We start from the raw sequence: 26,887 nt of genomic DNA, 5'->3' as shown, positions 1-26,887 counted from the left end.
AAATTGTTCCACTAGTTCCTACATCGTACTGAAAATTGTCTGAGCCATGAAAATTTTCAGATTCTTTAAACGATCTTTCACTTTTTAACATTTCTATACATGAATTCAATCAATTTAATGATTGCTGAGGAATTGTTACTTAATCACTGATATTTGTTAAGAACGGAAAATTTTCCGGAAAAATATAGAAGAAAATTTTCCACCTCACATCTCGACTAAACAACGATGTAGGAATAAGTGGAGTATGTTTTTATGAATCGGAAAATTTTCATCACTGCTTGCAACAGAAGAATGGGAAGAGTAGATCACGAACCTCTGCCGACATCTTGAAATCCGCCATTTTGAAATATGTGATGTTTTAAAAATGGAAAGGTAGTCATGTGATACATCAATTAGAGCCAGCAAAAGTCTAGGAGACTGATACTCGTTTGTTGAAAGTTTGGATTATTACGAAAACGTATGTAAGTTAAATATATCTACAAGCCAAGAAAACTAACAGAGACATTTGATATCCAAGTTGAATATTATTACATTATTATTTATGATATTGTTTCCAATTTGCTTCATATAGTGCCGAAAGGAACTATTTCTGCGTGAAAAAAAAAACACTCGCTTCTGGTCGAAAACAATGTAGAGTTTATATAGCTACCTTTTCTTAAATGATATACTAATATAGACCATAACATAATAAAATCTGATAGATTGGAATGTAATTAGTACGCACTGTACGTAAACCACTATTTTTTTCTCCACTTGCTATATTTTTCACTCAACTTTTTTTGTCCACCTTCGCAAGCTATAGCAACTTGGGACGAGCGTAGCATGTGATATTTGCATGAATGTGTAGTTAGTCGGACGTCCATTCGGAGGATACCGTATTTTCTACTAGCAATTGGCACCCATACGAACTCCAGCTTCACAAGCATCTTACAGAGGACGATTCAAATCGTCGGGTACAGTTTGCAGAATGGGCAACAGCACAACTGGCAACCAATCCAGATTTCCCCTTGACTATGCTGTTCTCGGACGAGGCTAATTTTACGTCAACCGAGAAGTAAACGAACAAAACCACCGCTACTGCAGTGGCAATAACCCTCATTGGAGTGATACATCATGGATGGTTGGTGGTCAGCAGGTTGTGGTATGGTGTGGTATTTTTGGTATAAGGAGCATTGGCCCATTCTTCATCTACGAAACTCTGAAAGCCATCCAATACCTGCGGCTGCTGGATGAGGATATCCTTGCGTCAGTGTTGTTGGAGGACGGTTCATATCCAACGTTTTTCCAGCAGGATGGAGCCCCTCCCCATTACGAACTTGGCGTGAGGGAAGTACCTGGATCAAGTCCCGTAGAAGGTGGAATGGACGTCGGGAACCAGTGGAGTGGCCGCCAGGCTCTCTGGATTTCGACTTCTACCTCTGGGGCGATCTTCACTCAATAGTATACTCCGTCAAGATCCCGAATTTACCACACCTCTTGCAGCGGATTGAGAATGCTTGTGCTTCTGTGCGTCCAGAAACATTGCTGGCTGTGCATGAGGAATAGAAGAGGCATGTGGCACCACTGGCGTCTCTAGCATGTGAAATTTGGGGGGGAGGGACATCAAAGAAAGTGATTTAAATGGTACTATCTAGTCCAACCTGTTTATTATCTTCGATTTTATTTGCTACCTTTCTGCTTATCTTCATGGACCCCCTGAGGTATATCAAGAACTCTGCAATAATCGTTTCACAGCCCGAATATTATATTCCAAATAAATAATAATTATTATTTATATGTTATACTGTCAGAATTAAATTAGAATAAAATATTGAATGTTTTGTACTTCAAAATATTGGAGGGTCACGTCCCCCCCGCCAGAGACGCCCGTGTGTGGCACACACCATTGTTGCACCGGGCGGTCATTTCGAGCATGTGTTGTGATTGTGTTCAAAAGATAAAACAGGGCATAATTCGTAAACGATTTGTGATATAACAAAATGGATAGCAGCATTGCATTTCTGATCAAAACACAGTCCTAACACATGTACCGCATATCTTTCTATTGGAAAAAATAACACAGATTTCAAAATGGCGGATTTCAATAAATATGAAATATGTACTCTGGATTAAATTAAACTAGGAGCAGCAGAGTTTAAAATTGCGCCAAATACAGAAGCTTCCGTATAATACGAGAAAGTTGGTAACCTTAAATGTGGTAAGGATAATAATACCGAAACACATTCTTACCTGTCACTTGTTTTATAGCAAACTCGATGCAAACTAGATAAGCCTATGAGTCTGTAAATAAATTACAAAGCCACGTAAACATATCGACAGTGATGAACTCATATATCCAGCTTATCCACCAAATATAGGGATGAATTTTTTGACATATATGTAAGAAATAACTGCAGTATATTTCAAAGTACTCTGCTCCTGTAAAAAGAAAGAAGTTTCTAAAAAATTATCGAAATTCATAATGGATCTTCTAAATAGAATTAAACATTAACTTTTAAATTATGATTTTAAAATACATTTTCAACGTCATCTGGAAAAAAAAAAAAAAAAAACCTTCAAAATGAAGGAAAATATGTCTTTTAGATCGTTAAGTAAATAAAGAAAGAAAAAACACAAATTCAAATCTTTCATGTGGAGGATTGTATTATTTCGGGGTAGAAACATAGATTACAAATAAGATAAAGAAAATGATTGATAGTTTTTAACAATTTCGTTAATGGAGAAAATGGAAGAATGACACAGAAATGAAAGGAAAATAAAATATTTAAAATAACATTACACTTATGTCCTTTAGGCTAAAGGAGATGGGTTATGAAGGAAACTGAACGATTATGGACAAATTAATGGTGTGAGAACGAGAGAAGAAATCAGGAAACCTAGTGATATGATGTTCCCCGCCATAAACTCACTTCTCCGGGATGGGGTCGAACCTCTAGCCGAAATTAGCCTTTGTTGTTATAATGTGTTATAAATCATATTAACAATACTTTGGCAATCGAGAGCATGCATCAGCAGTTATATTACCAAAATTTAAATTTCACTCTTTGAGCCTATAACCTAACTTTGTCTCAACCTATACATAAGAAGTAAAATTTTTATTCGTTGTTTTTTTTTTTTGTGTACTGCAAGTTAAGCTTATTAGCAATTCAAAAAAACGTACGTGATGATTAGAAAGCGTACTCACCATCCATTGATGATACTTCAGCTGTGGCATTAAGTTCATCAAGACGTCTATTGTGTACCATATTATGTTGAGACAGATTATAAGGAAATATTTGATCAGAATTTCTAACACACGTTTCATTCCTTTTGAATTCACTTCCACATATATTAATATGTTGTCTTGGTATATATTTGTTGCATATTACATTGCTTTTACTAGTTTTTAATATTTCATTTCTGTTACCTTTTTCTTCGTTTCGATCTAAAGAGTCCATGTCAGCACAGCTTTCTGTTTTTATTTGATATTTCTTTTTGTTTTTTACTGGTTTACGCAATGCAGAACTAGAAGAGACTTCTATACAACCATGTTGTTTAGGCAATGTTTGTGTTGATGATAGTTTGCCCTCCATTTCGTGGTCTGGATCTAGTATATTTGGTACTTCTATCACTTGTGATTTTTGGTCGTTTCCGTCTCGATTTCCATGTTTAGAAATATTTGGCTCTTGATATACACTATCTGAAAGAAGAGGTTTAGTATTTGTTTCTCCATATTGTGCCTTACTTAATTTTTGAGTTATTTGTAATTCAATTTGTTTCTTCAGCTCAGAAAGTACTAAATTTGAAAATCTACCGTCTATATTATTTATTTGATTAGTACTTTTATGTGGTTTATCTTGTTTTACTTCTTGCAAATCGCTTCTTGAGAACACATTAGATGTAATGACTGTCTCACCACCATTTAAACAAGAACTAGCTGACTTTTTATCAACTTGGAGCTGGTTTACAATTCTAGATTGACAACGTTCTCCTGAATAAGATTCTTTAACCTGACTCCTAGCTTCGGATTCGGGGTGAATTACGTATTTGTGACGTTTCGACCCACTTCGATTCTTTTGATTACTATCACCTACTTCGTGATAAGATTTCGTTGTTTTGTTTTGAATTCTTGAAGCTGACTTACGTTGCAGCAATTCTGAAACACCACGATTAACTTGAGATCTTTCAGTAAATTTGTCACATTCTCTATCCTCAACTATGTCAATATTCTTTTGACTTTCGTTCACATTTATCCGAGGGCCTGTGCTATCTTTGTTTTTGGTTCCGTCACTGCTAATATTAACGTTGTTACTATTTACGTTTAAAGATTCTCTAGGTTTTAGAACTGCCAATGAACCTTTATTATCACCACTGCCAAAGTTTTCTTTAATGATTGTATCCATTTCTTTCTGTATGTCTTCAATTAACTTCAATTTCGCTCGATCAGGAGAACTAAGTTTATGCGTGAGCTTCTTTTTGATCTTCCGTCCTCGCTGAATAATTTCTTCATTTGATCGTTCTGCAGCGCTATGACTAGCTTTTGTTTTGCTTGATGAGTCAGAGTCGCCTAGGTAACATCCTTTCCGCAAACATTGCTTCCGTAGTCTTCCTCTTCGTCGCCTATTAGTTCTTTTTAACATTTCTAATATACTTGTTTCACTTGATTTATCTGGGTTTGTGCTATCGACTCGATCCCAATCATCAATATTATCTAACCATTTTTTGACGATTACTTGCTTAGTCGGTGGTAGCGCCGTGTAGTTTGGTATCCTATGGAAAAATAATTTTAGAAAATATAAAAGTTCATTTAAATTTAAAGTTTTAAATTTATTTACAAGGGATATTCGATAAAGATTGACACTAAGGTTATCATTTCAAAATTACACACTTTTATTTGGTACCGGTACCTCTCGAATCACGTTCAATGTAGTCCCCGTATAAAGCAATACACTTGAAACGGGGCTGCTCAGGCCGGTAGCCAGCCCAAAAATGTAGGGGGGGGGGCTGAAGTTAGGGGGCACCGATCCAACCATATTATAGTTAATTTGCAAGCCTACCGTGAAAATTTTAGGAGGCCAGTAAAATTTAAGGGGGCGGCCCCCTAGACCCCCTGGATGCGGGCCTGGTGCTGCTGACACTCGGTAAACACCTGTTCGAAGCCATTTTTTGAACATTCGCTTCAAGCCTTCATAGTTTCCGCAAAGCTTGGTAAACGACGTCATTTGAGGGCCTTTTTGGCCCGTGGGTATAAAAAGAAGTCACTATCACCTAGATCTAGATCTGAACTATATGGAAGATACGGAACCGCCTCGATATTCTTCTTGAATAGAAGCAACACTGCTTTGTTCGTAACATGAACACACGCATTATCGTGACGCGCCTCACACTGTCCCAAGAACTCTATTCCCTTCTTGATAATGTGATTTTTCAGCAGCTGTTCAAAATAGAGATGTTTGGCGCCATTTTGGATGGTTACTTCGGTAAGAGATGTAATTGGTGCACCTCACCTCCCAGTAGTTCCATGCTTTCACTATCATTTCGAAACACCTCATGCCACCGAAAACACGTTTGTTTACTTACAATTAAATCACCAAATACACTTTTTTTTTCAAGTGTCTAAATGTTTTTTGTAGCTTTCTTTTCAAAAATATGCAAAATTTAATCCATATCATTATTCGCGAAAAGTATCAATGATGATATCTCGAGGTGAAAAACAAGTTTTATTCAAGATAAACATATGTTTTAATCAAGACTGTAGCCGTGGGCGGAAGGGAGATTGTTGCTTAGAACTATTTAGTAAATTTAAAAGTGGGGCTACATTTGGGAGAATAAGTTATGGCGAGTGTGTCGTATGTAATGGATAAATGGGCACCTCCAATTACATTGAACTTGAATTCAAATCAGATACTCACTCAGTTATCAAGATATTTATTTTGTTATTCTTATCAGAATATTTTATCCAGATCATCATGTTTCTTCTGATAAACTGAAGCTCAAGAAAAATTTGTATTTTAAATTCTCAGTCCGTGTATATGCAGTCCGTACCTGGTATTAATGATGTAACTGTGAACGACGTAGCAATATTTACCGGGCACATATTGCGTATACGGTTACCATACCAACAAACAAACACTAATAGGTGACTCCAAGTCTAAACATATTATATTAAAGAAATACCAAATACCATATACATAGGGTGGACATTTTAAATGGAACATTTGTGGTAACGGAGAAACCAAAAGAGGAAAAAAGTGAAACTTTGCATAAAGCAACTATAAGGAGGGGTACATCGTTTTACGTCTTAAACAACACCAACCAGTGAACAGTGTTGCCATCCCAGTATAAAGTTATGTCTTTACAAACGGCACTACGTCAGAATATTACATATTTCAAATGAACATGTTAAATGAAAACTTAAAATACCACATTTATTATTCAGTGTTGCAAACTAAGGATGTTGATTTGAAGCAACAACAATTCAATATATCAAACATCCAAAATTTGGAAGCCTATATCACACATCGTACAACACAATGGAAATGGACATGACAATGAATATCGGAAGTACCTTAGCATTGGATACTATGTCATAGTATGACTTGTTTTGAATGAATAGCAACGAAGTTACAAGAGCATAAAAGTTTGATTTTTTTTTTGAAAGTCTTTATTTCGAAAATATGCTTAGGTAAGATTCATATCTAATTACTGTACTTGTGTGGTATGCGATTTCTCTACAACCTGGCAAGTAATCCCTATGTTCCTTTGGGGAATCCCTTGCACACATCTTGCGAAGATTTGAAACATATATTTTTCAATTGAGCAGGTATGACTTCTAGTGTCATGTTCTAAACCGCACTCTCTACGTTCCGTTGTTTTTGAATTACAGCCCTCTGAAATTCATTTCCCCACGATTTCGGCACCTTATGTCGCCGAAACTATCCCTCACTGACCAAAGTTCTAGAGGACTTTTTTGCTGATTTCGGTGTCGGGAATCAGCTCCTGAAGTTTGCCCAAATAGTTTCTTACTATCCTGTATATCCTGTTTAAAGTTGCACCTATATATATATAGTTGCAACTTTAAACCTAGAAGGTTTCTACTACATTGAGAGTTTTACGTGAAGAGTTCATGTTAAGTGCTTGTAAAAGAAATAATTAAACGAATACAAAGTACGGTATGTGAAGAGTACAGAGTAATAAGCACACATGTCTACTTTTGATTTGCATGAAGACGCCAGTAATTTTGAGATCTACAATTGTAGATTACACAGGGCCGCATAGGTTCTGTTGTTTTTATAATTTTGGGTGTTTTATATGTATTTGAACATGCTGAAACCGAAACTGGCACTAGTTTACTCATATCACGTAAGAATTTCTTACAATTCACGATTTATATATGTTGATTGCGGTATGCATGTTTAAGCGTAATTCAACTGATTGACGCTAGATATCACAAGTACGTGGTGAAATTATCCAGGCGGTAATAGAAATGAATGTGTTTCAAATGTAAGGAAGTTTAATTTAATTAAATTAACTAAAATTTTGCCTGCATGAATATTTAAAATATTTCTATATCAAACCTTGTTATCTCATTTCAAATAATTTTCATATTTAATTATCGCAAATCTTAGATGTGCTTCAATAGTATGAAACGTTAATATCTTCGGCTAGTTCTCTTTTGTAGTTCCTTGAATACTGTGTTGCCATGGCATCTCGTGGTTGTAAGAATAGACCAGATTTATTTTGTTACATCTGTGGTGAATTTGTTCCACACAAACAGAAACAGAAAGTTACAGATTTTGTATGAAGGGCATATTTCGGATACTTCCGTATGGAACTTGGAGATCAAGATAAATCGTGGACTCTACACAATCTGTGTAGATCTTGTGTGGAATCATTACGAAAGTGGAGCACTGGAAAGCGGTCATCTATGCCATTCGCAGTACCAATGCTGTGGAGAGAACCCAAAAACCACAGCGACGATTGCGACTTCTGTTCCTGTAAAATTGTAGGACACAATACTTGAGTCCGTAATGATCCTAGTTCGTACAGTGATTCAGTGGAAAATAGTGAAATTGAACATGAAGTTTACAACCTCCCTTGCGGATCTCGTGACCCTATACCACTCACTCAACGCCAGCTCAATGATCTAGTTAGAGACATAAATCTGTCCAAAGAATCTGCTGAACTTCTTGGTTCCAGACTTAATGAAAATAACCTGCTGGCCTGTGGAACATTTTCCTGGTACAGATATCGGGAAAAAGAATTTGTGCAGTATTTCTCAAAAGAAGGTTCTGTCGTGTTTATTTTGATGTGTCAGACTTGTTGATCAAGTTAAATTTCCCTTGCCTTTCTAGTGATTGGAGATTATTCATTGGCTCGAATAAAACAAGTTTAAAATTTGTTCTGTTATATAATGGAAATAAGTTCTCCTCAGTTCCTATTGCTCATTCTGTGTCACTGAAAGAAACATACGAAAATGTGCAATTTATTCTTAATAAAATTAAATACGACGTACATGGTTGTGTGGTGTGTGGAGATCTGAAGATTTTGAGCATTGTATGGGCAACAAGGTGGGTATATGAAAATACCATGTTACATCTGCGAGTGGGATAGTAGGGCACGAAATGACTACTGGGGAAGGAAACAGTTTCCATTACGGAAAACACTGAACGCGGGATCAAAAAACATCATTCAACAAAATTTAGTCAGTCCTGAGAAAGTTATACTACCTCCTCTTCACATAAAATTAGGATTGATGAAACAATTTGTTAAGGCACTCGACAAGGAAGGCGAATATTTCAAGTTCATATGCAACAAATTTCCTTCACTTTCATGTGCCAAAGTGAAAGAAGGTGTCTTCGTTGGCCCAAACATGAGGAAGTTAATGAAGGATAAAAACTTCGAGGCAACAATGACTAATGCTGAAAGGGATGCTTGGATAGCATTTAAAAGCGTGGTGGTGAACTTTCTGGGGATCCAAAAAATGTGCTGAAAACAGAGAAGTTTTTGAGAATATGTTAGTTAAATTTCAAGAACTGGGTTGCAACATAAATCTCAAGTTGAGTTCTCATCTTGATTACTTTCCACCAAATCTCGGAGAATTAAGTGAGTAACAAGGAGAACGGTTCCACCAAGACATGAGAGATATGGAGAAAAGGTATCAGGCACTTTGGAGTGTTAACATGATGGCTGACTACTGTCGCACACTACACACAGAAACTTCAGAAGAAAATCACAAGAAAATTAGGAAAGCTTATAAGAGAAAGCGTGCTAAAACGATGTGAAAAATAAGTATGTTATATGACTGTGTTGATTTCCATTTTACAACGTATATATTTATGTATATATTTCCAAATTATATGTATATATGTAGTAATCTGTATGTGTAGAGAATCTTATATTCTTTTCTTTGTCTGCCTGCATTCACATTAAACAAAACATGTTCATTTATTTACCATAATAAGCTCTTTAGTCTGATAGGAGATACGAAATAAGGTATAATATAGCAGTATTGAATATGGAAGAAGGCCCAAATTTTGACATTGATTTGTAAGAAAACATTACGTGACAGGAAAAAACGAATTCATTATTCGTAATCAGCTAGGAACAAAGAATTAAGTTCACCTATTAATCAAAAAACAACATGAACTTTTTTTCAATTTGCAGCCCTGTGTTATCATCGACTGAGTAAAAATTGGTTGCAGACATCAAGTCATATAGATTACCATGCTGAATGAACTAGATGTACGCAGAGAACTGAGAATGACAGTTAAATTTTCGTTTTATACTAGGTATAGTTGTTCGAATTTCATCGTTTTTCCTTTATCTTTCTTATGAAGTCTTTAACAAAAGTCCGGGTAGGAAAATTCTTGTCCACGAGCTTTCACGTCGAAAATGGCCTGAAACAAGGAGATGCGTTGTCGTCATTATTATTCAACTTTGTCCTGGAATACGCTATAAGGAAAATCAAAGATAGCAACCAGGACCTAGAGTTGAATAGTATTCACCAGGTTACGGCGTATGCTGATGATGTAAATTTAATAAGGAATTATAGGAGAACAATAGAAAGAAATGCAGAGGTCTTATTAAACGCTTGCAGGGACATGGGTTTAGAAGTAAATGCAAAGAAAACTAAATACGCGTACATGGAAGTGCGTCGAGGCCGAAATACGGCAAATTATGAATGCGTTAAAATATCAAATACATAATACTTTTGATAAAGTGAATACTTTCAAATATCTAGAATCAATATTAACAGACGAAAATCATGTTCAGGAAGAAATGAAATGTCAACTAAAAGCAGGGGATTCGTGTTATTGTTCAGTTCAAAGTTTCTTGTTGTCACGAATTCTGTCGAGGAATTTGAAGCTTAAAAAATATAAAACGATAATCATGCCTGTTGTTCTGTATGGCTGCGAAACCTGGTCGCTTACTCTGAGGGAAGAACGTAGACTGAAAGGATTTGAGAACAAGATCCTGAGAAGAATATTTGATAACAAGAGGAACGGGAATGGGGAATGGCGGAAACTTCATAACAAGGAACTACATAATTTATACTGTTTATCAAACATTGTTAGAGTCACCAAGTCTAGGAGGCTCAGGTCGACAGGTCATGTATCCAGGATGGAAAAAGTAGGAACGCTTTCAAACTCTTAACTGGAAACGCAATTGGAAAACGACCATTAGGAAGACCTAGGTGCAGATGGGAGGGCAATATTAAGATAGATCTCGCAGAAACAGTAATACAAAGTAAAAAATGGATCCAGTTGGCTAAGAGTAAAAGTGAGTGAAGAGCTTTTGCGAACGCGACATTGAACATCCGGGTTCTATAGGCCATAGAGTGAGTTAGTTTAGTTTATGAAGTCGTTTAAGTGTTTAACCCCAGAGAAAACAGATTTTCTTCATTTGTATTTTAAGAAGTTTTACACATACAATGAAAAACACTAGTATTTATCGCAAATAACAATAGTAAAAGTTTTCTGTGGATCAAATTTCGCTTAGAAGATTATTCCAGTGCTGCAGTTTACTATTAACTGCACCCAAAATATTAAATTAAAACAGGAAAGTAATATACGAAATTTGAAAAATTTGTTAAACAATAAGTATTGCACTTAAACTTATGAAAGAATTTCTCCTACAAATATGTTAAAAACTGAATTCACTTAACGGTAACAAAACATTGAACTTACTTTGTATTAGCATTCTGTTTTGGAGTTCTTTGTTCCCTCACAGCAATCGTCTCAGGGTTCTGACTAGTATCCTTTTCTGGAGTCTTCACCCTGCCGAGAACAATGTGTGATACATGAACTTGGGAGATGAATAGTTGAATAGTCTCTTATATATTTGTAAGAAAATATTGAATACTAATAGTTTATTCTCCCTTAGTAACGGAATCCATAGATTATATAATCTGAAAATTATCTTAAGGTCAACTTTACAATGTTACAGAGTGTACCACTTATTATTTCACCGGTATTTGTTCTCAACGTACTAATAAGATATCGTAAAAATAAGAATAGTAATTAAGATATCGTAACGATATGTAAATTGGACTACTGGTGGTCAGACGTGAATAGTGGTGCTAGTGTATCGCGACTCCTCATCGCCAGAGTCATTCGTGGGACTTTAATCTACACGGTGGCCACATTGAAATTTATTGGCCATTTTGTATGAGATTACATGGTGGGTCGGGCTTACCGAAATAAACACTGTCGTATTTCAAACAGTACAAACCCAAATAAGGTGGTCAATAACTCGAGAACCAATTATCTGTATATCATAATATTTCATGCACATACCAAGCTACACTAGGTCTACAATTATACTAAACTTTGTCAAGATCAGATTAGTATTGTCGATAGCATACCACATAGTATAACAATCTTTCAATATGTCGAACCCCATATTCGATTGCTATAACTCAGGAACTAAAGGCCTGTACATTAAAATGTATCTACCTATTAAAATGCTACAACAGCAATTAAAAGCGCCTGAGCTCTAACCTATAACTTTGGCTTTCAAATATTTCATTTACGGTTATGTGTGATTTCACGTTTAACACAGAAAACATTTTAAGTAAATGATATGTACTTTAAGTAAATTAGTTAACTACATCTTTCTCATAAAGTTTGTTTTAAAATTATTGTTCAAAGCCTTTGTATTTTAATACGTCTCCTTTAAAATCAATGCACGTGAATTGTGCTTCTATCTTCCGAGTTCTTTTAAACTATATGTTGTAGAAGTTAATATGTTTGTGGCCAATCCTTTCGACAATGAGATCTCGGAAACTACAGGCTCTAGAAAGATAACGTTTTCACTGATCGATTGGAAGTTTTGCGTAGATTGTACAGTTCTAATTGAATGTTAAAAAAACATGGCTATTATCTCTTTATTACATTTTTAAGGGTACATTGGAAGCGTTGAAATTTAAGAAAAAACTAAAGCAACATATCCTACGCATTATACATTCCAAAACCACACTGTTGTATATAGGGGTTGCATAGACCCCAGGCGTTTGTTTTTGCCAAATAGTAATAAAGAAGGAAGGATAACCATTTATCCAGTGTAGGATGAATCTTTATTTTTGGAGTGTTTTGCAGAATGAACACCATATGTAACTAGTATTATAATTAATTGTGTATGTAATATATTTCCTTATTACATACTGCATGCAAGAAGAAAGAAACCACTGATCATGCATGAATTAGAAACTCCAACCGAAAGTAGGCTCAAATCTTGCAAAGGGTGCGAGATAATGAGAAAAATTAATCGATAAAATCTCCCCCTTATGATGCGCCTTGCCGTTTTTTTTTTTTTTCAAGACTTCTTTCACTTGTGACATGTACAGATGTGAGGAATGGCTGGGAGATTAATGCTCAAATGTGAATGATGCGCTGTGTAGAGAGCGCAGGTTCAGCTAGTATATATATAAAAATGAAAGTAACTATGTTTCTGAGTTCATATCTTTTGAGTCACTCGACCGATCTCCATCAATTTTTTTTTTTACATAGATGAGGTTCGGGCTGGGATGGTTTCCATCAATTCACTTCGAGAGTGTAACTTAGGGGAGGGGAAGATATTTAAAAACGATCGAAAATGACAGATATTAGTGTCGAATCCATAGTTTTCGGGGTCGCTGAGGCGAACAGTGACACTTCTGATGCCATTTAAATCCAAATTCCGCTCTATATGTCCAAAATGAAACTATTCCCCCGTGCGGAGAACTGGTATTCTGCTAGTATTTTATACGTATATATACTAAGATCCTGAAGTTCTATTACAATTTCACTCTGGTCAAGTCCGAATGAGTTCCATAGATCGCGTACTGCCCTTCTGATATTGATTTATTTTCTTCTTCTTCTTTTTAGAAAAATAACATGAAGGACGATGAAAAATAAGGGGACAAGCATTAAATTACCCAGTTGTAGTATTTCTTCCAGGGACACAACCTGACGGCCAACCCTCGCCGGATCTCAGATAAGTTAAACTGCGATTACTTATCACTCTTGTGGAGGATACTCTCTTTAGCAACTAGTGAACCAGTGGAATCCCTATCACCCTGGTCAAAATTTTCTGGAAGTATGTAAGTGTGTTCACCTGCTACCAGGCTATGTTTTTTGATATACATTCCTGTCGAAACAGGAGCGAAACTAGAAATTTTGAGTAGAGGCGACTGTTATTGATTTTTTTTCATTACATACTGATTTATTACTTCAGTTTTAAAGCTTGTTAGAAAGCTCTGTATAATTCAATTTCAAACCACTAGCTTTCATTTTTTTAATGTTTGTCTCTGGCTAGCCTAGAAATATTTATGTTCATTTTGGTGCCATGAATGACAGGGCGTATAACAAAAAAGAGTTCTCATATTTTTTGCCAGATGTTAGACCTTTGGCTCATGCTTTTCACCCTTGCATACAAAGATGGTAGGTTCGGAGGGAGCGTAAGTGCTTTTAACGATAGGAGCTAAGAAAATTCATAAATTTTCAACGTTGTTTTAGTTCGTATATTTTCCGTCGAACAAGTCATCTGTAGCGCGCTCTATATCTTCATTCATGCGCAAAAGGATGGAAGCTTCGGAAGGACGCAAAATATTACCCGCTGCAACACTTGGAAATATTAGCTTGTTTGTATGAACAATAGTTTGAGAGCAGGCAAAACACACTGAGAAATATCCGTTCTCCAGACAGCTGTATATTGTACATATACGGACTCCTCTTGCTTATTACAGAAAACAGTACGGAGCATACGTTATCCGTATGCTACATAGGCACTGCCCTTAAATGTTACATCATGCCGCTGCAGGATGTCTGACATCTAACAGTCTTCCTTATGTTACATACATATATGTATGCTACTTTCGTCAGCTATATGTTATATACGTCCATTTGTATGTGAGATCCTGATCGCCTATATTGTTTCATATGGAAAGTACGTACAGATGGAACACTTATATAGAAAGTATTATAAAACATGCGTTTTCAGTTCACCAATAAATATTCTGTGCAGCGGACCCCAAGGGTATGGATTCGATGTATTTTGTTACCCAGAATTCAAATTTCGAAACCCCAGGAACATTCACCGTGTTTTTTATGGGCGAAAAACGAGCGATTTTGAATAAGGAAGATATAGGGTACATGTATTGATTATGGCCCTGGTCCCCAATATGGCCCACCCACCATATCTCTGCAGATTTACATTGGTGCTACTAGATTGCAATATAAACTATATCCTCGTGACAAATGAAAACATGTTTGCGCGGCTCAATTGTTTTCGAATGGCGTGGCCGGCAGTAGCTCCTGATATAGTGTCAACTGGAACAAGAAATTATTCTCTTGTTATTTTAGCAAGGTAACTAATGTTTTGTTTTAGTATCTATTGTTGAGAGTCTAATCAGCGTTATGCTTGGATAATGTAGTATTGTGTTCAAACGTGAGCATAAAATATGTATGACTCAATCCATTGTATTTTGTAAGTAGCAAGTGACCACAGAAGTGAAGAGGTCACGTATCGCGCAATATGGTCAAGGTGGGCTATTTGGGGCAACACTCGAAGTTTTTCCCCGTTTTAAGTTAATGTTATCCCCAGGGTTTGACACCCTACTCCTATTTTTCATAAATATTGATATTCTGATATAAACACCAAAAAGGCATGGAGTATTCCCAATATCATTTGGATCATTTTTGCATCTTTTGGATTTTATCGTGTTTCCCCTGTATACCCTGTTATTTCAATACTAACATTTATTACACCTTGCACTTATTTTGCATTTTAATAGCATTTTCTTGCACTTCATAAGTTTTGGCATTAAACTTATGTATTAACATCATATTCTTGTTTTATATAGCGGGCCATGTTGAGAATACTCTGTGGGCGATATTGGGAATTCACAATATGGCCCTGTTGCAACATTTTATTTTTATTTTTTTTTAATTTCTTAGTTTTATACATCATTTCCCTGAATCAGACTATTTATTTTAATTTGCCCAAATAATCATCCAACTTGATCGTTCAGTCAATTTGCACGAAGAAATAGTTTCTCTTTTGGAAAAAATAAACGAAGTAAAGGTGGGCCATATTTGGGCTCCCTACTATACGTAAAACAGCCACACACAAAAACAAAATTTATGTGCATCGGACCCTAGGGTATGGATTCAACGCATTTTGTTACCCAGAATCCAAATTTCGAAACCCCAGGAACATTGACCGTGTCAATTTTTTAATGGGCGAAAAACGTATGTCCTCCCTACCCAAAATCGCTCAAGTTTTTTCGCTCATAAAAAATTGACACGGTCAATGTTCCTGGGGTTTCGAAATTTGGATTCTGGGTAACAAAATACATCGATTCTTTACTCTCGGTCTGCTGCATAGAATCTTATTTATTTATTTGTGTGTGTGGCTGTGATTGATCTAATATATTGACATAAATACTTTTGTCATCTGTGGAAAAAACACAGAAAGGGTTGCATTTTTTTTCTTTGAGGGGGGAAACGTGACTCCTTCTGGATCCACCACTGGGCCATGGAAGATTTATATCTTTTCATTCTTGTGCAAAAAGATAGTATGTTTGGGGGAGGCACAAAATATTACCCGCTGTAACACTTGGGAACATGGCTAGTATGTACTAACAATAGACTGAGAGCAGATAATTGGTCTAATATATTGACAATAAAGTTTATGCAATCTCGTCTTGTTGAAAATAACACAAAAAAGTTATATTTTTGCTTCAGGTGGCACCCCCAGGCCCAGCTTCTGGATCCGCCGCTAGTGCCAGAATATATAACTCATCCTGTGTTAATCTAGCGACTCTTGTGAGACTACCAAAGTTTAGTAGTGTGGTGTTTGGTACTACTTGGATGGGAGATTATTGGAGGAAACCAGAGGGCTGTAAGGAATGTGGCGTTCGCTGAACATCGTAAAGAAAAATGGAGAGCTAATTAAAGGAAGTAAATAGCGGAGTCCCACCGAAAAACCAAGCAACAAGACGATGAGATTCGCAATGTGCTGATCATACACACACTCAAACATCAAATTAAAATGGCCGACAAGTGAGTTTTAGCCCTTGGGAACTTCATGCGAGGGAGTCTTTCCGATTAGTACGCAATCAACTTAATAAATTTTCCATTAATTCCGGGGAATACATTGTTTCAAACTAATGTTGCAGATCAACTTATTTACAAATGGTATGCGCCTCACTCTTTGGAGAAGATAAAACAAAATAGATACAATCTGCTACTGATCAGGGTTTTTTTTTTTCATGTACAGTACATCAAAAAATGACCAAATTGTTTCAGTGGAATAAAATGAAATGAAATGGAATCTTTCAGTTTAATACCTCACGATTATTCCCTTTAGGCTAAAGGAAGACGAATAAATTAAAGTGAATGTTGATGGAATAATTGGTGGAATGATTTTATTTTGTGTTCAGTGTCCCTTTCATTAGCGAGGCTATATAAGACGTGGACCTACAACTTAACGTGGGATGCGAACCACATGAGCTCCCGCTGGGAATCAAATCCGGGTCCCCCACGCTAACTGGTGGAATGAGAAAGTGGGAGGAAATGAGAGTACCCCGACAAAGCTCACAACACGATGTTGCCTACCACAAACTTACTTGGCCGGGGATTGAACCAAGGACCACACGCACTACAGGTAAGCGCTCTATCACATTTCTTTTTATTTTTATGAAAAAAAAATTCATGATTTATTTTCTCTTTCAAGCACTGTTCAGGACTACTAGACTCAACAGGGACACGAACACAGAAACATCGAGGAAGTTAAAATTCCAAAGGTTCTCCCATCGGCGAGAATCGAGCACGTAACCACGTGCACCAAAAGGTGTACGCGCAAACTACTAAATTAGTTGAAAAGACTAAAGAAAAGCCACCGGGCCTCTTCTTTAGTGAAATAAAAATTATTGTTGCCAAGGAAATACCGTTCTTTTTAGCGCTATAAAAATTAGTTTAGTCAAATTTCTCAAAAATTAATCATCAAAATTTACCGTCAAGTATGTCATTGTGTTCAATTCGATATCATCTATCAATATTGATACATCTCTAATTTTCAGATAATATTATAGTTGAACAAAAACTAAAGTTAAAGAGTTAATCATAATGTAGGGCTATATCTCATTAACCACACAGTACACTGTTGTCTTTCTAGAGTCAGAATGAAAACGCTTTATGTCCCGGGTTCGATTCCCGGTGGGGACACTCGGTGGAAAAAGCGTGAAAGCTTTTTTAGGCCAGCCACCCTGAGTAAGGCTTTTCTGCGTTTTCCTCATTCACAATAGGCAAATGTCGAGATGGTACCTAACAAATAAGTCCCAGGCCGCTTCCTTTCTTCCCAAAATTTTTCTTCCTTCCCTTTCTTTGGATAATGTGATCTCCGAGGGACGCCATCTCTCATATGTGACAAGCTAACATGGCCGTAGATGCCGAAAGCCCAGAAATATAATTCCTAAGTCCTAAATTCTAAAAAACTTTATTAGAGTATATTTCAGTATTAGTACAGATTTAATTTTTAGATTTACAAGCAAGAATATAGTCCTCATTTTTCTCAAAAATTGCGCACGAGGACATAATACAACTTCATATTACTTTGTTCCCTTTAATGAGATATGTGAATTGATGTCTTACATATTTGTTTCGTTAAATATTGGAAAATTTAATTACTTTTACTCAACTATCTGTGTTTTTCTTTTCTTTTTTTTTAAGTGCTAAATGCGATGGTGAAAAAAGTCTACTACAAATCCTACGACCTTCTAGCAAATTCGTCCATGGAATCCAAAAATGAGGATTCGCAAGAGGAACTTGCACCGTTACAACGGGTCTTGTTGTATTCTCACCTTAGGAATGTTGAAGAAATTCTCTAAGTTGGAGAGCTTTAATTGACCCAATTTCTCTGTTGTCTTTCTATATAGCTTAGTTGTAAATTAAGGTTAATTTTTAATCAGTGTTTCCCCATTACCTTTTCTTTCGAGATACCCTAGGAAATATGTTAGTAACTCTAAAGAAACAAACACTCTTTCGTGGCTAAGCGGTTAGCCTACGCGTCTTTGGCGTGAGGGACCCGAGTTCGATTCCCGGCGGAAGTTCATGTGGTTCGGATTTCATGTTAATCAGTAGGTCCACGTCTCATATAGCCTCGTTGTTAAAACGGACGCTAAACTCAAAATCATCATAATGACCTAAGAAAACAATGGCTAGCTGACACAATATTTCCATCTAGCACAAATTAAAAGATCGCGTTTATAATAGGCATATACACACTGCCTGAAGAGGAATCTGAACCACTACCCATATTTATCCGAGGCTAGCACCTTTACTAAAGGTCACATTTGCGAAGAAATAATAAATATACCTATATTTATTCATATTAACCGAACGCTTAGTTTCTCTTGGGGTGCTATTATGTTGTGTTGTTCTGGCATTCAATAGTGAAGTGTTTCCTAATGACTTTTCATTTTCTAGACTGGTTGCACAAATTAAGAATTAGTGAAAATACTTGCGTGGTGTTTGAAGGTAAAAGTTAAAAGACGAAAGAGAAATAACTGGCAAATGGCGCAGTCAAAACACAAGGAAATCAACTACACTTCTTGTCACTTTGGACATATTTCATCTTTAAGATTTCCCTTTCTGAAGCTGTTTCACAGCTTAAAAGATTCATGTCCAGATATTGTAAATAATCTTTATTTTAAGAATAAAAACAACTTATCGAGTTTAGTCTAAAGAATTGGTATGCTATAGTGTTAGTTGATTTTAAAAAATAATAATATAAATCATTATACAGGTTATCTGTAAGGAATATGTCCATACCTTTGCTCCTCATCTTGATTATGGATCTCCTCTTGCACAACTGGTTTACATTCCTTTATTTGTTTGTTCAATTCGGTTTCACTTGAAGGATAGTTTTCATCCGAAGTCGGTTCATTAGCACTAAAAGCAAGAGTAATACTCAGGATTAGAAGAAACAAGAATATTTATCTTATAAGAAATACAATGTTTGTTATAAATATTCAAACCTTTCTAGGACATTCTTGTATTTGAGTTCCTTAAAAATCATTTACGATTCCTTCCGGGAACACATCTTATAGATGAGCTCAAGTTTACGTGTAAGACCACGTCTAGGTATTAAATAGGGAAGTTGAACTCACTAAAAATCCTAGAAGTTGCCTCACAAACATATTCTTCATCAAGTCTTACAAATTGTGGCATTGGGATTCAGAATTCCGTACTCCGATATTCTAAAGTTGACACTGGATATAATGGTATTTTACGAGAACGGTTTGATAAGTAACTTGGTTTGCATACTAATAGATAAGGTAGCACTAATGTCATCTGTATATGTAGTCATCCTTACCTTTCTATGAACAAATACTGCGTTGCCTCCAGTCATTCTGACAGTAATTCTTTGTTTGACAGTTGCTTAAACACAAGTGTTTCGAGCAACAATGAAAAATTGATAAAATTGGAATTTATGGCATGATTCAATTTTTTTTCTTCTGGAAGGAAAACAGCAAAGAAAATTACTGACGGGATTTTGCCTATATTGGGTGGTTCATATTCTTCCTATGAAACTGTTAGACTTTGGGCACATCAATCTAAGGGTAGCAGAACAAGCACTAGTAGGTAGGCGGAAAGTATTTATGGAAATAGGCACATGCCGGCAAGAGCAAGTGATTAGGTAAGAATCTGTGTAAACAGGACAAACTAAGATAGATTTTAGATATTCGATTTATGAGTACTATAGATTAATTAAGATTACTGATTGATGAAGATGGTATATTTCAAGAAGTAAGTGACGATTGTGAAACAAAAATACGAAGTAGTTAAATAAATGAAGACATGATAAAGAATGAGTCAGAAAAATCTTGGTCGCTTTCCTCCCGCCATATTTTCTAGTATATAAGATGAACATTGGCAGCAAGGTCCGTCGACCCTACTGTTCCTTTCCTCTTTTAAGGTCGCGTCATAACTACCCTTCTTTGAAAACTGAAGATGCAGTAAAATTGTGACGTCACGGCGGGAGCAGAAACAGCTTTCGCCCAAGGTCCTTGTCATTCACCCTTGCTTGTTTCGTTGATTTTTGCAGGAAAGTGAGTGATTCTTTCTTTCCTGTATTAAGAAAACATTAATTACTGGACATGCTCGTGTTAGCCTATAAGCATGTCGAATTGTACACTAAGTACTTGTCACAATTATAGTAGAAATACTACGGGTTCCAAAGTTATTTATCATGTATTTCCCTCGGATCCTTTGCGGAAAGTTTGGCAAAAGAAATGCTGTCGGAAAGACATCTTTAAAGTTGAAAACGCCAGCGTCTATTCCAATAATTTTATTCCCGAAGCTTATGGACATAATTTAAAATGTGAGCTTCTAAATATTCTACCCAAGAAAAAGTTTAAACAAGATGTGCCTTCACTAAACTTACCATTAGCATACGGAACCGTGTTGATGTAAGTAATGAAATAATTAAATGTACGGAAATTAGGTGTTTAAAGAAAAAACAAATCAGACATTGGGGTGCAGCCAGATGAAATAACTATTGTGACTGAAACAAAAAAATAACTCTTTGTTTATATTATTTTCCGTTTGTTCTGTGGAGAGTGAGTGGCATAAACCAAAAGAAGAGCTCTCCTTTTTACGTAAAGAGAACGAAAAACTGAAGTCTAACAGTGTGTGCAAAGCCAAATTAATATGTTTACAAACGAAGTTAAAAGAATTGGAAAGCAAATATAATAAAGAATTAATTTCAAAGGCCAGTTCTAAAATATAATATTGTGATCGTTTCAATAAAGTGGTTAATAACCGGGTGATGATATATTACGAAAAAGTTTTACACTAGGCCAAGTATATATGCTAATAAATGGCAAGAAAAAACTAAGATGGATTGATTAAGATATCATTCGTGCATTAACGCAACACGCCTCATTGATAAATTATACAATCAGGGGTGCCCATCCCCCCCAAAGCTGATGGCGCACTCCCCCCAAAACTAATAATCGTGTCTCTTTTTGCAATGTTCTGCCCATTTGTCCTGTCGATGCACCGTATTACACATGACCTCTAAGCAGTTATATTTCAACAATCTTTTCAGTTTTCGAGGCATAATTAAATCAATCAAAATTCTAGATTACAATAAACAAAGCAAACAACACGTCTGCTGAAACATTCTCTCTCCACTTTAAGTCATAGAGATAAATACTATGCAGAGTGCGTGCTGAGGTCGTTTTATTGATGTCATTTCACGCAGTATAAAATTATATGAGAGAACCGCAGAACCAGGCTGTTTTAACCGATCTATTGTTCGGTTACGTTTACATTTATTTATTTATTTATTTCTTATGGACGACATATAATACGTAACAATATTCTGTTACTACTTGTTGTATGATGAATGATCATATTTTCTATAGTTTTCTATGTGTGATTACATTTTCCAGAATCTGCGAAAAACGAACAACTGCCTAGCTGGCTTCACTCTGTGTACAATACATGGAGCTGAATATATAGAATACTACTGGAGCGACCTCTCACGGAAAGTCTCTATTGTACACAGTGATGCCACTTTTGAACTGGTTTTCTGTTTACTGCAGGCCCTGGAAAATGTAATCGCACAAACAGAAAACTATACAAAATATTATCATTAATTCATTTATTATACATCATGTAGCAATTGAACAGCATTACTTATTAAGTGTCGTACATGATATAAATAAGAAATAAATAAATGCTCCCAGCAGAAAATGGGTAAATTACCTACACAAAGCGATAAACTGACCAGCCCATCCTTTCATATACCAACTTGCGCGGTACTTCATTCATAGAGTTTCTAAGCAGGGGGTAGGGGGATTCATTTTCGACATTTAAAAAAAAAATCGCATCGTGTTCCAATGTTATTCTGACGACAGCAAAATTACTTATTCGACATTAGAGTAAAATTCTTCCCCAATTTTTTTATTACCCCCAATATTTTTCTCGATGGCACAACTTGCGCCATTCATCCCTCCTGTGGGCGGCCCTTCTCTCTTAAAACGAACCAACCTTTCCTTTCATACGGCTACTTGCGCGGTACTTCATTCATCGAGTATCGAAGCAGGGGGTACGGGGGTTCACCCCGGAAAATTTTTGAAAATTAGCTTCTCAAAATCATGTTTTAATGCTATTCCGACAGTAAAATTGCTAGTTCGAAAGTAGAGTAAAATCCCCCCCAAAATTTTTCTCAATGGCGCAGCTTGCGCCATACATCCCCCCTGTAGGCGGCCCTGTATACAATCATCTGCAGTTACAAGTTCGAATCCCCGTACCCAATGTGTCAACATTTCGACGTTGTATGCAAAATTACCGGTTTTTTTTCTGGTATTCTTACCCCAGTTTTAAAAATTTTGACTTAGCAAGGGCGCTACCTAAAGAGTGTGAAAACATTTTCGGTGCCTATATTTGATGAATTGAATGTTAATAGGCTCGCTATGACCAAGAGGTTTATTTATTTTTAGGACCACACAGAAATGTCCAGGTGGCAATGATTCGAGGCTTAATAGATATGTGGAAACAGCCAGTGCATTATGATTTCGATAAGACTATGAAAAGTAAAAACTTACTCTTCGAAATCATATCGAAAGTTGAAGTCTCAGGATTCAAGATAGTTGCGATTCTTTCGAAGTTCAATGGTGGCAATATGAGGCTATGTGGTGGTCTCGTTTCACCTTCTTCCAGGTGGATGGAAGCAACAAAATAGTATAAAGTTATATTTCGAACATTTCACAAAAAACTGTGAATCGAAGAAAAGAAAAAGAATGTGATTGGCCGACCGTTTTATGTCCTAAGAAAGACAATTCGCTCTTGAAACTATTCGACAAGACTGACATACTTCAGAATTCGGTTTTTGAATAGAAAAAAACAGGAACTCCGCAGGAGGAATGTTCTTTGATAGTGGATGCCAAGCTATTCTTCAAGTGCTACTCAATGCTATAGTGAGTACATATTGAATCTGTATGTAGTCTATTTTTATTGCATTTAAAAATGTGTTTTCCTTTGTAAATCGCTACGGCGGAACATAGGCTTAGCACACGATATTTGTCCCTGCTTCACCGCGGTGACGTCACACTACAGCTGGAGAAAGTGGCTACGCAGAAACAGGGAGTTATGAAGGGACCTGTAAAAGCGCGGAACAGTAGGGTCGACGGACCTTGCATTGGCAGCACTGTGCCTAAGCAAGGACAGACTACCGATCTTACTCACGAATAGATTGTCAGTTGTGAAGTGCGCGTGGTGCGGTAAAGAACGATGAGTCAGTTAGAAAAATGAAAACTAATTGTGAACAAATACCTCGAAAATCCAGGTATGTCCTTAAATAAATTAAGCAAACTCGTAAAGTACCCTCGGTCTACTGTGCAAAATGTAATTAAAAAGTACACACAAGATTTAACTGTTGAAAGAAAACCTGGCTCAGGTAGAAAACCGGGGACTAGCCAACCAAAGTTGGAGAAAAGGGTTACTGCATTGCTGCGTCAAAATCCGAATTTATCGGAAAAAGCAGTGCTGGTGTGGTCAAAGCGTCCCAATCTACAGTGCACAGAATTAAAGCAAGGAAAGGTTTACGATCTTTCAAAGTGCAAAAGGTACCTAACCGAGACGAAAAGCAACAACTGACGGCAAAATCCAGAGCAAGAAAACTCTATGATCAGCACCTTACTCAATATGAATGTTGCATTATGGACAACGAAACCTATTGTGTCGCTGATTTCAGTCAAATTCCCGGAAAGGAGTACTACGTGGCACTGAAGAGGGGAGATGTGCAGGATAAATTTAAACAACGGAAGGCATCCAAATATCCCCAAAAAATATTTGATTTGGCAAGCTATTTGTTCATGCGGTAAAAAAGCATGGCGTTCATCACAACATTGAGAATTAACGGCGAAATTTATACGAAGGAGTGTTTACAAAAACGCTTGTATCCATTTGTGATGTCACACAGTAACTCTGTTTTCTTTTGGTCAGAGCTTGCTACCTCTCACTACTCTAAAGCAGCCACTGATTGTTATAAAGAAAAGGGCATCGTCGCAGTTCAAAAAGAGGCAAATCCACCAAATTTCCCTAAACTTAGGCCAATTGAAAAATATTTTGCCCACATTAAAAGAACATTGAAAACATCAAAAGGGAAGGCGGCTGACTTGAAAACTTATCGTCGCAAGTGGACTGCAGCTGCCAATCAAATAACAGAAAAAGATGTGCGAACTCTTATGAAGCGGACTAAAAGTAATGTACGAGCATTTTTCCATAATTAGTTCTTTATGATATCTTTTGTGTGTTTAATATTTTTTACTTTATAGTCAACTAAGGTATTAAAACGACCTTTCTTCTTTTCATTTCTTTACCTACTTTTTTGGTCAAAGTTACTGGCCAAGTTTTTTCTGACTCATTCTTTACGTGTGAAAAAAATCAGGTTTATTTGTATAGTAGAACTTGTCTTATAGTTAGGCCCTATCGTCCCATAGACAACCAATTTACATTAAAATAATATCGAAGATTTAGGTGGTCGTCCTACTTGCGACAGTCCTTGCGTGACATGAACTGTTAACTGGCCTATAAGTTACCGATTCGTTCATACTAAGATAATGGAAGAAGATAAGGTTGCCTCTTCTTTAACTTGTTTCACGCTAGTGTGGTTTAGAACCTAACAAACTTACGTTCCTAGAATTCTCATTTCTTTCAGCCATTTCACAACTATAAGGAACATACGCCCTTAACATTCTTTTTGTTTAAACATAAATTTCAGATGTCACCTTACCCTTACATTCATAAGTATAAAGCATTCTTTAATAAGCATTGCATGCCAGTATTAATAACAAACTATTAAAGAATATGATGTATATTTTTCCTTAACTACCCTTCACACTTTATCCAGGCTGGGACTAGCAACGTATTAGTCATGGTGTTGGTGTCACACATACACATGAGCAACTGTCTTTATCATACTTAGGGACTTATACTGAGCAGTCTTCTGCCAAAATTACTTCTACATACGCATATGCCACCTAATTTCTTTGTCAAAATTATCAACTTATAGTAAGCAGTTTTTATCTAAAATATCTTACACATACTGTACACTGTACAGTCAACTTCGCTCTTTATCACACTTAGAAAACTACGATAAGCAGTTTTCGTCAAAATTATAGAATATGTACACACACTTTTCCCAGTCACACTCATTAACATATGCTGACCAGTTCTGTCAAAAAACCACGCATATACATGGGTGATTGAAATAAACTACGTACAGAAAGCAGAGCTTTTGAAGAAAGGGGATATTAGCCTACAATTGGATTTTCTATAATTAATAACATAGGAATATACTTATCATGGAAATATCCCTGTTTTCTCGTTAAGTTATTTGATATGTTTTTATCAAATTTAACTCAAAAGTAAGATAACTTTTATTTCTACTTACAGTAGTGGGAAAATATACAGGGTGTTTCAAAACAACACCGACAACGTTTGGGAGGTGATTCCTGACACCAAGATAAAACAGAAAGTATAAACCAACTTGGGTGCACAAATGCTTCCTTTCGGAGTTATAAGCTGCCAAAAACATGAAAAAATTAAATTTAGAGGTCCATAGCTCCAAAACTATGGGATCTACAGTAGTCGGTTCAAGACTTCACATAGGAACTAGTATGTGCTCTATGCAAATACCCAACTTTCAGAATCCTAAGGTACTCATGCAACAATTTTTATGGAAGGAATTTGGCTACGGGCATATAATCTGAAGTACTCACAAACTACCTCTATAAAAATTGTTGCGGAAGTACTGCAGGATTCTGAAAGTTTGATATTTGGATAGGGCACATACCAGTTTCTAAGTGAAGTCTTGATCCTACTACTGTAGGTCCCATAGTATTGGAGCTATGGACCTTTAAAGTTCATTTTTTCATGTTTTTGGCAGCTTATAACTCCGAAATGAAGCATTTGTATACCCAGGTTGGTCTATACTTTTGGTCTTATCTTGGTGTCAGAAATCACCTCTCAAACCTTGTTGGTGTTGTTTTGAAACACCCTGTATTTGACGAACAGTATCACTGGCACGTACATTTTTCATAGCAGGGTTGTTCGGTCGCTAATAACGCCAGAGGCAAACATATTTTACGAGAGGGGATCATATCATCTTCCGTCATCTCAATGTAAATGAATCGGTCGCTCATAGAACTGTTCCTGTCGCTAATAGGACTTTCGCTTCTGGGACTAATTCAAGATTTAAAGTATCACTTGTGAGATATCTTTCTGACTGCGATAAAGATGCCGCCATTTGTACTATTGAGAATTTGGACTTTTAAATGTAGCGCTTTCTCTGATGTCATAGTAACTGCTTTTCGAACTTGCTTCAAGGATTCTTGTGGAGTAGTCAAACTGAG

At 36.3% G+C, this 26,887-nt stretch overlaps 1 protein-coding gene across 3 annotated transcripts in view; it reads right to left on the bottom strand.

The window, feature by feature from the left end:
- LOC145686214 (uncharacterized) overlaps nucleotides 1–26,887 on the bottom strand; it is a 117,357-nt gene that overhangs the window by 8,150 nt on the left and 82,320 nt on the right. For all 3 annotated transcript variants that reach the window (XM_081759281.1, XM_081759291.1, XM_081759272.1), the window contains exons 13-16: nucleotides 19,293–19,412; nucleotides 11,169–11,258; nucleotides 3,185–4,749; nucleotides 2,230–2,418 (exon numbers count right to left, since the gene is read on the bottom strand). In XM_081759281.1, the coding sequence (XP_081615407.1) occupies nucleotides 2,273–2,418; nucleotides 3,185–4,749; nucleotides 11,169–11,258; nucleotides 19,293–19,412 (1,921 nt within the window). In that variant the 3' untranslated portion in view covers nucleotides 2,230–2,272. The remainder of the gene's footprint in view (nucleotides 1–2,229; nucleotides 2,419–3,184; nucleotides 4,750–11,168; nucleotides 11,259–19,292; nucleotides 19,413–26,887) is intronic.

Source organism: Thermobia domestica, chromosome 1 (assembly GCF_964235325.1).
Source record: "Thermobia domestica chromosome 1, izTheDome1.hap1.1, whole genome shotgun sequence".
Taxonomy (NCBI): Eukaryota; Metazoa; Arthropoda; class Insecta; order Zygentoma; family Lepismatidae; genus Thermobia; species Thermobia domestica.
Note: the sequence above shows the minus strand (reverse complement) of the source record. Positions and strands in the feature narration are given on the sequence as shown.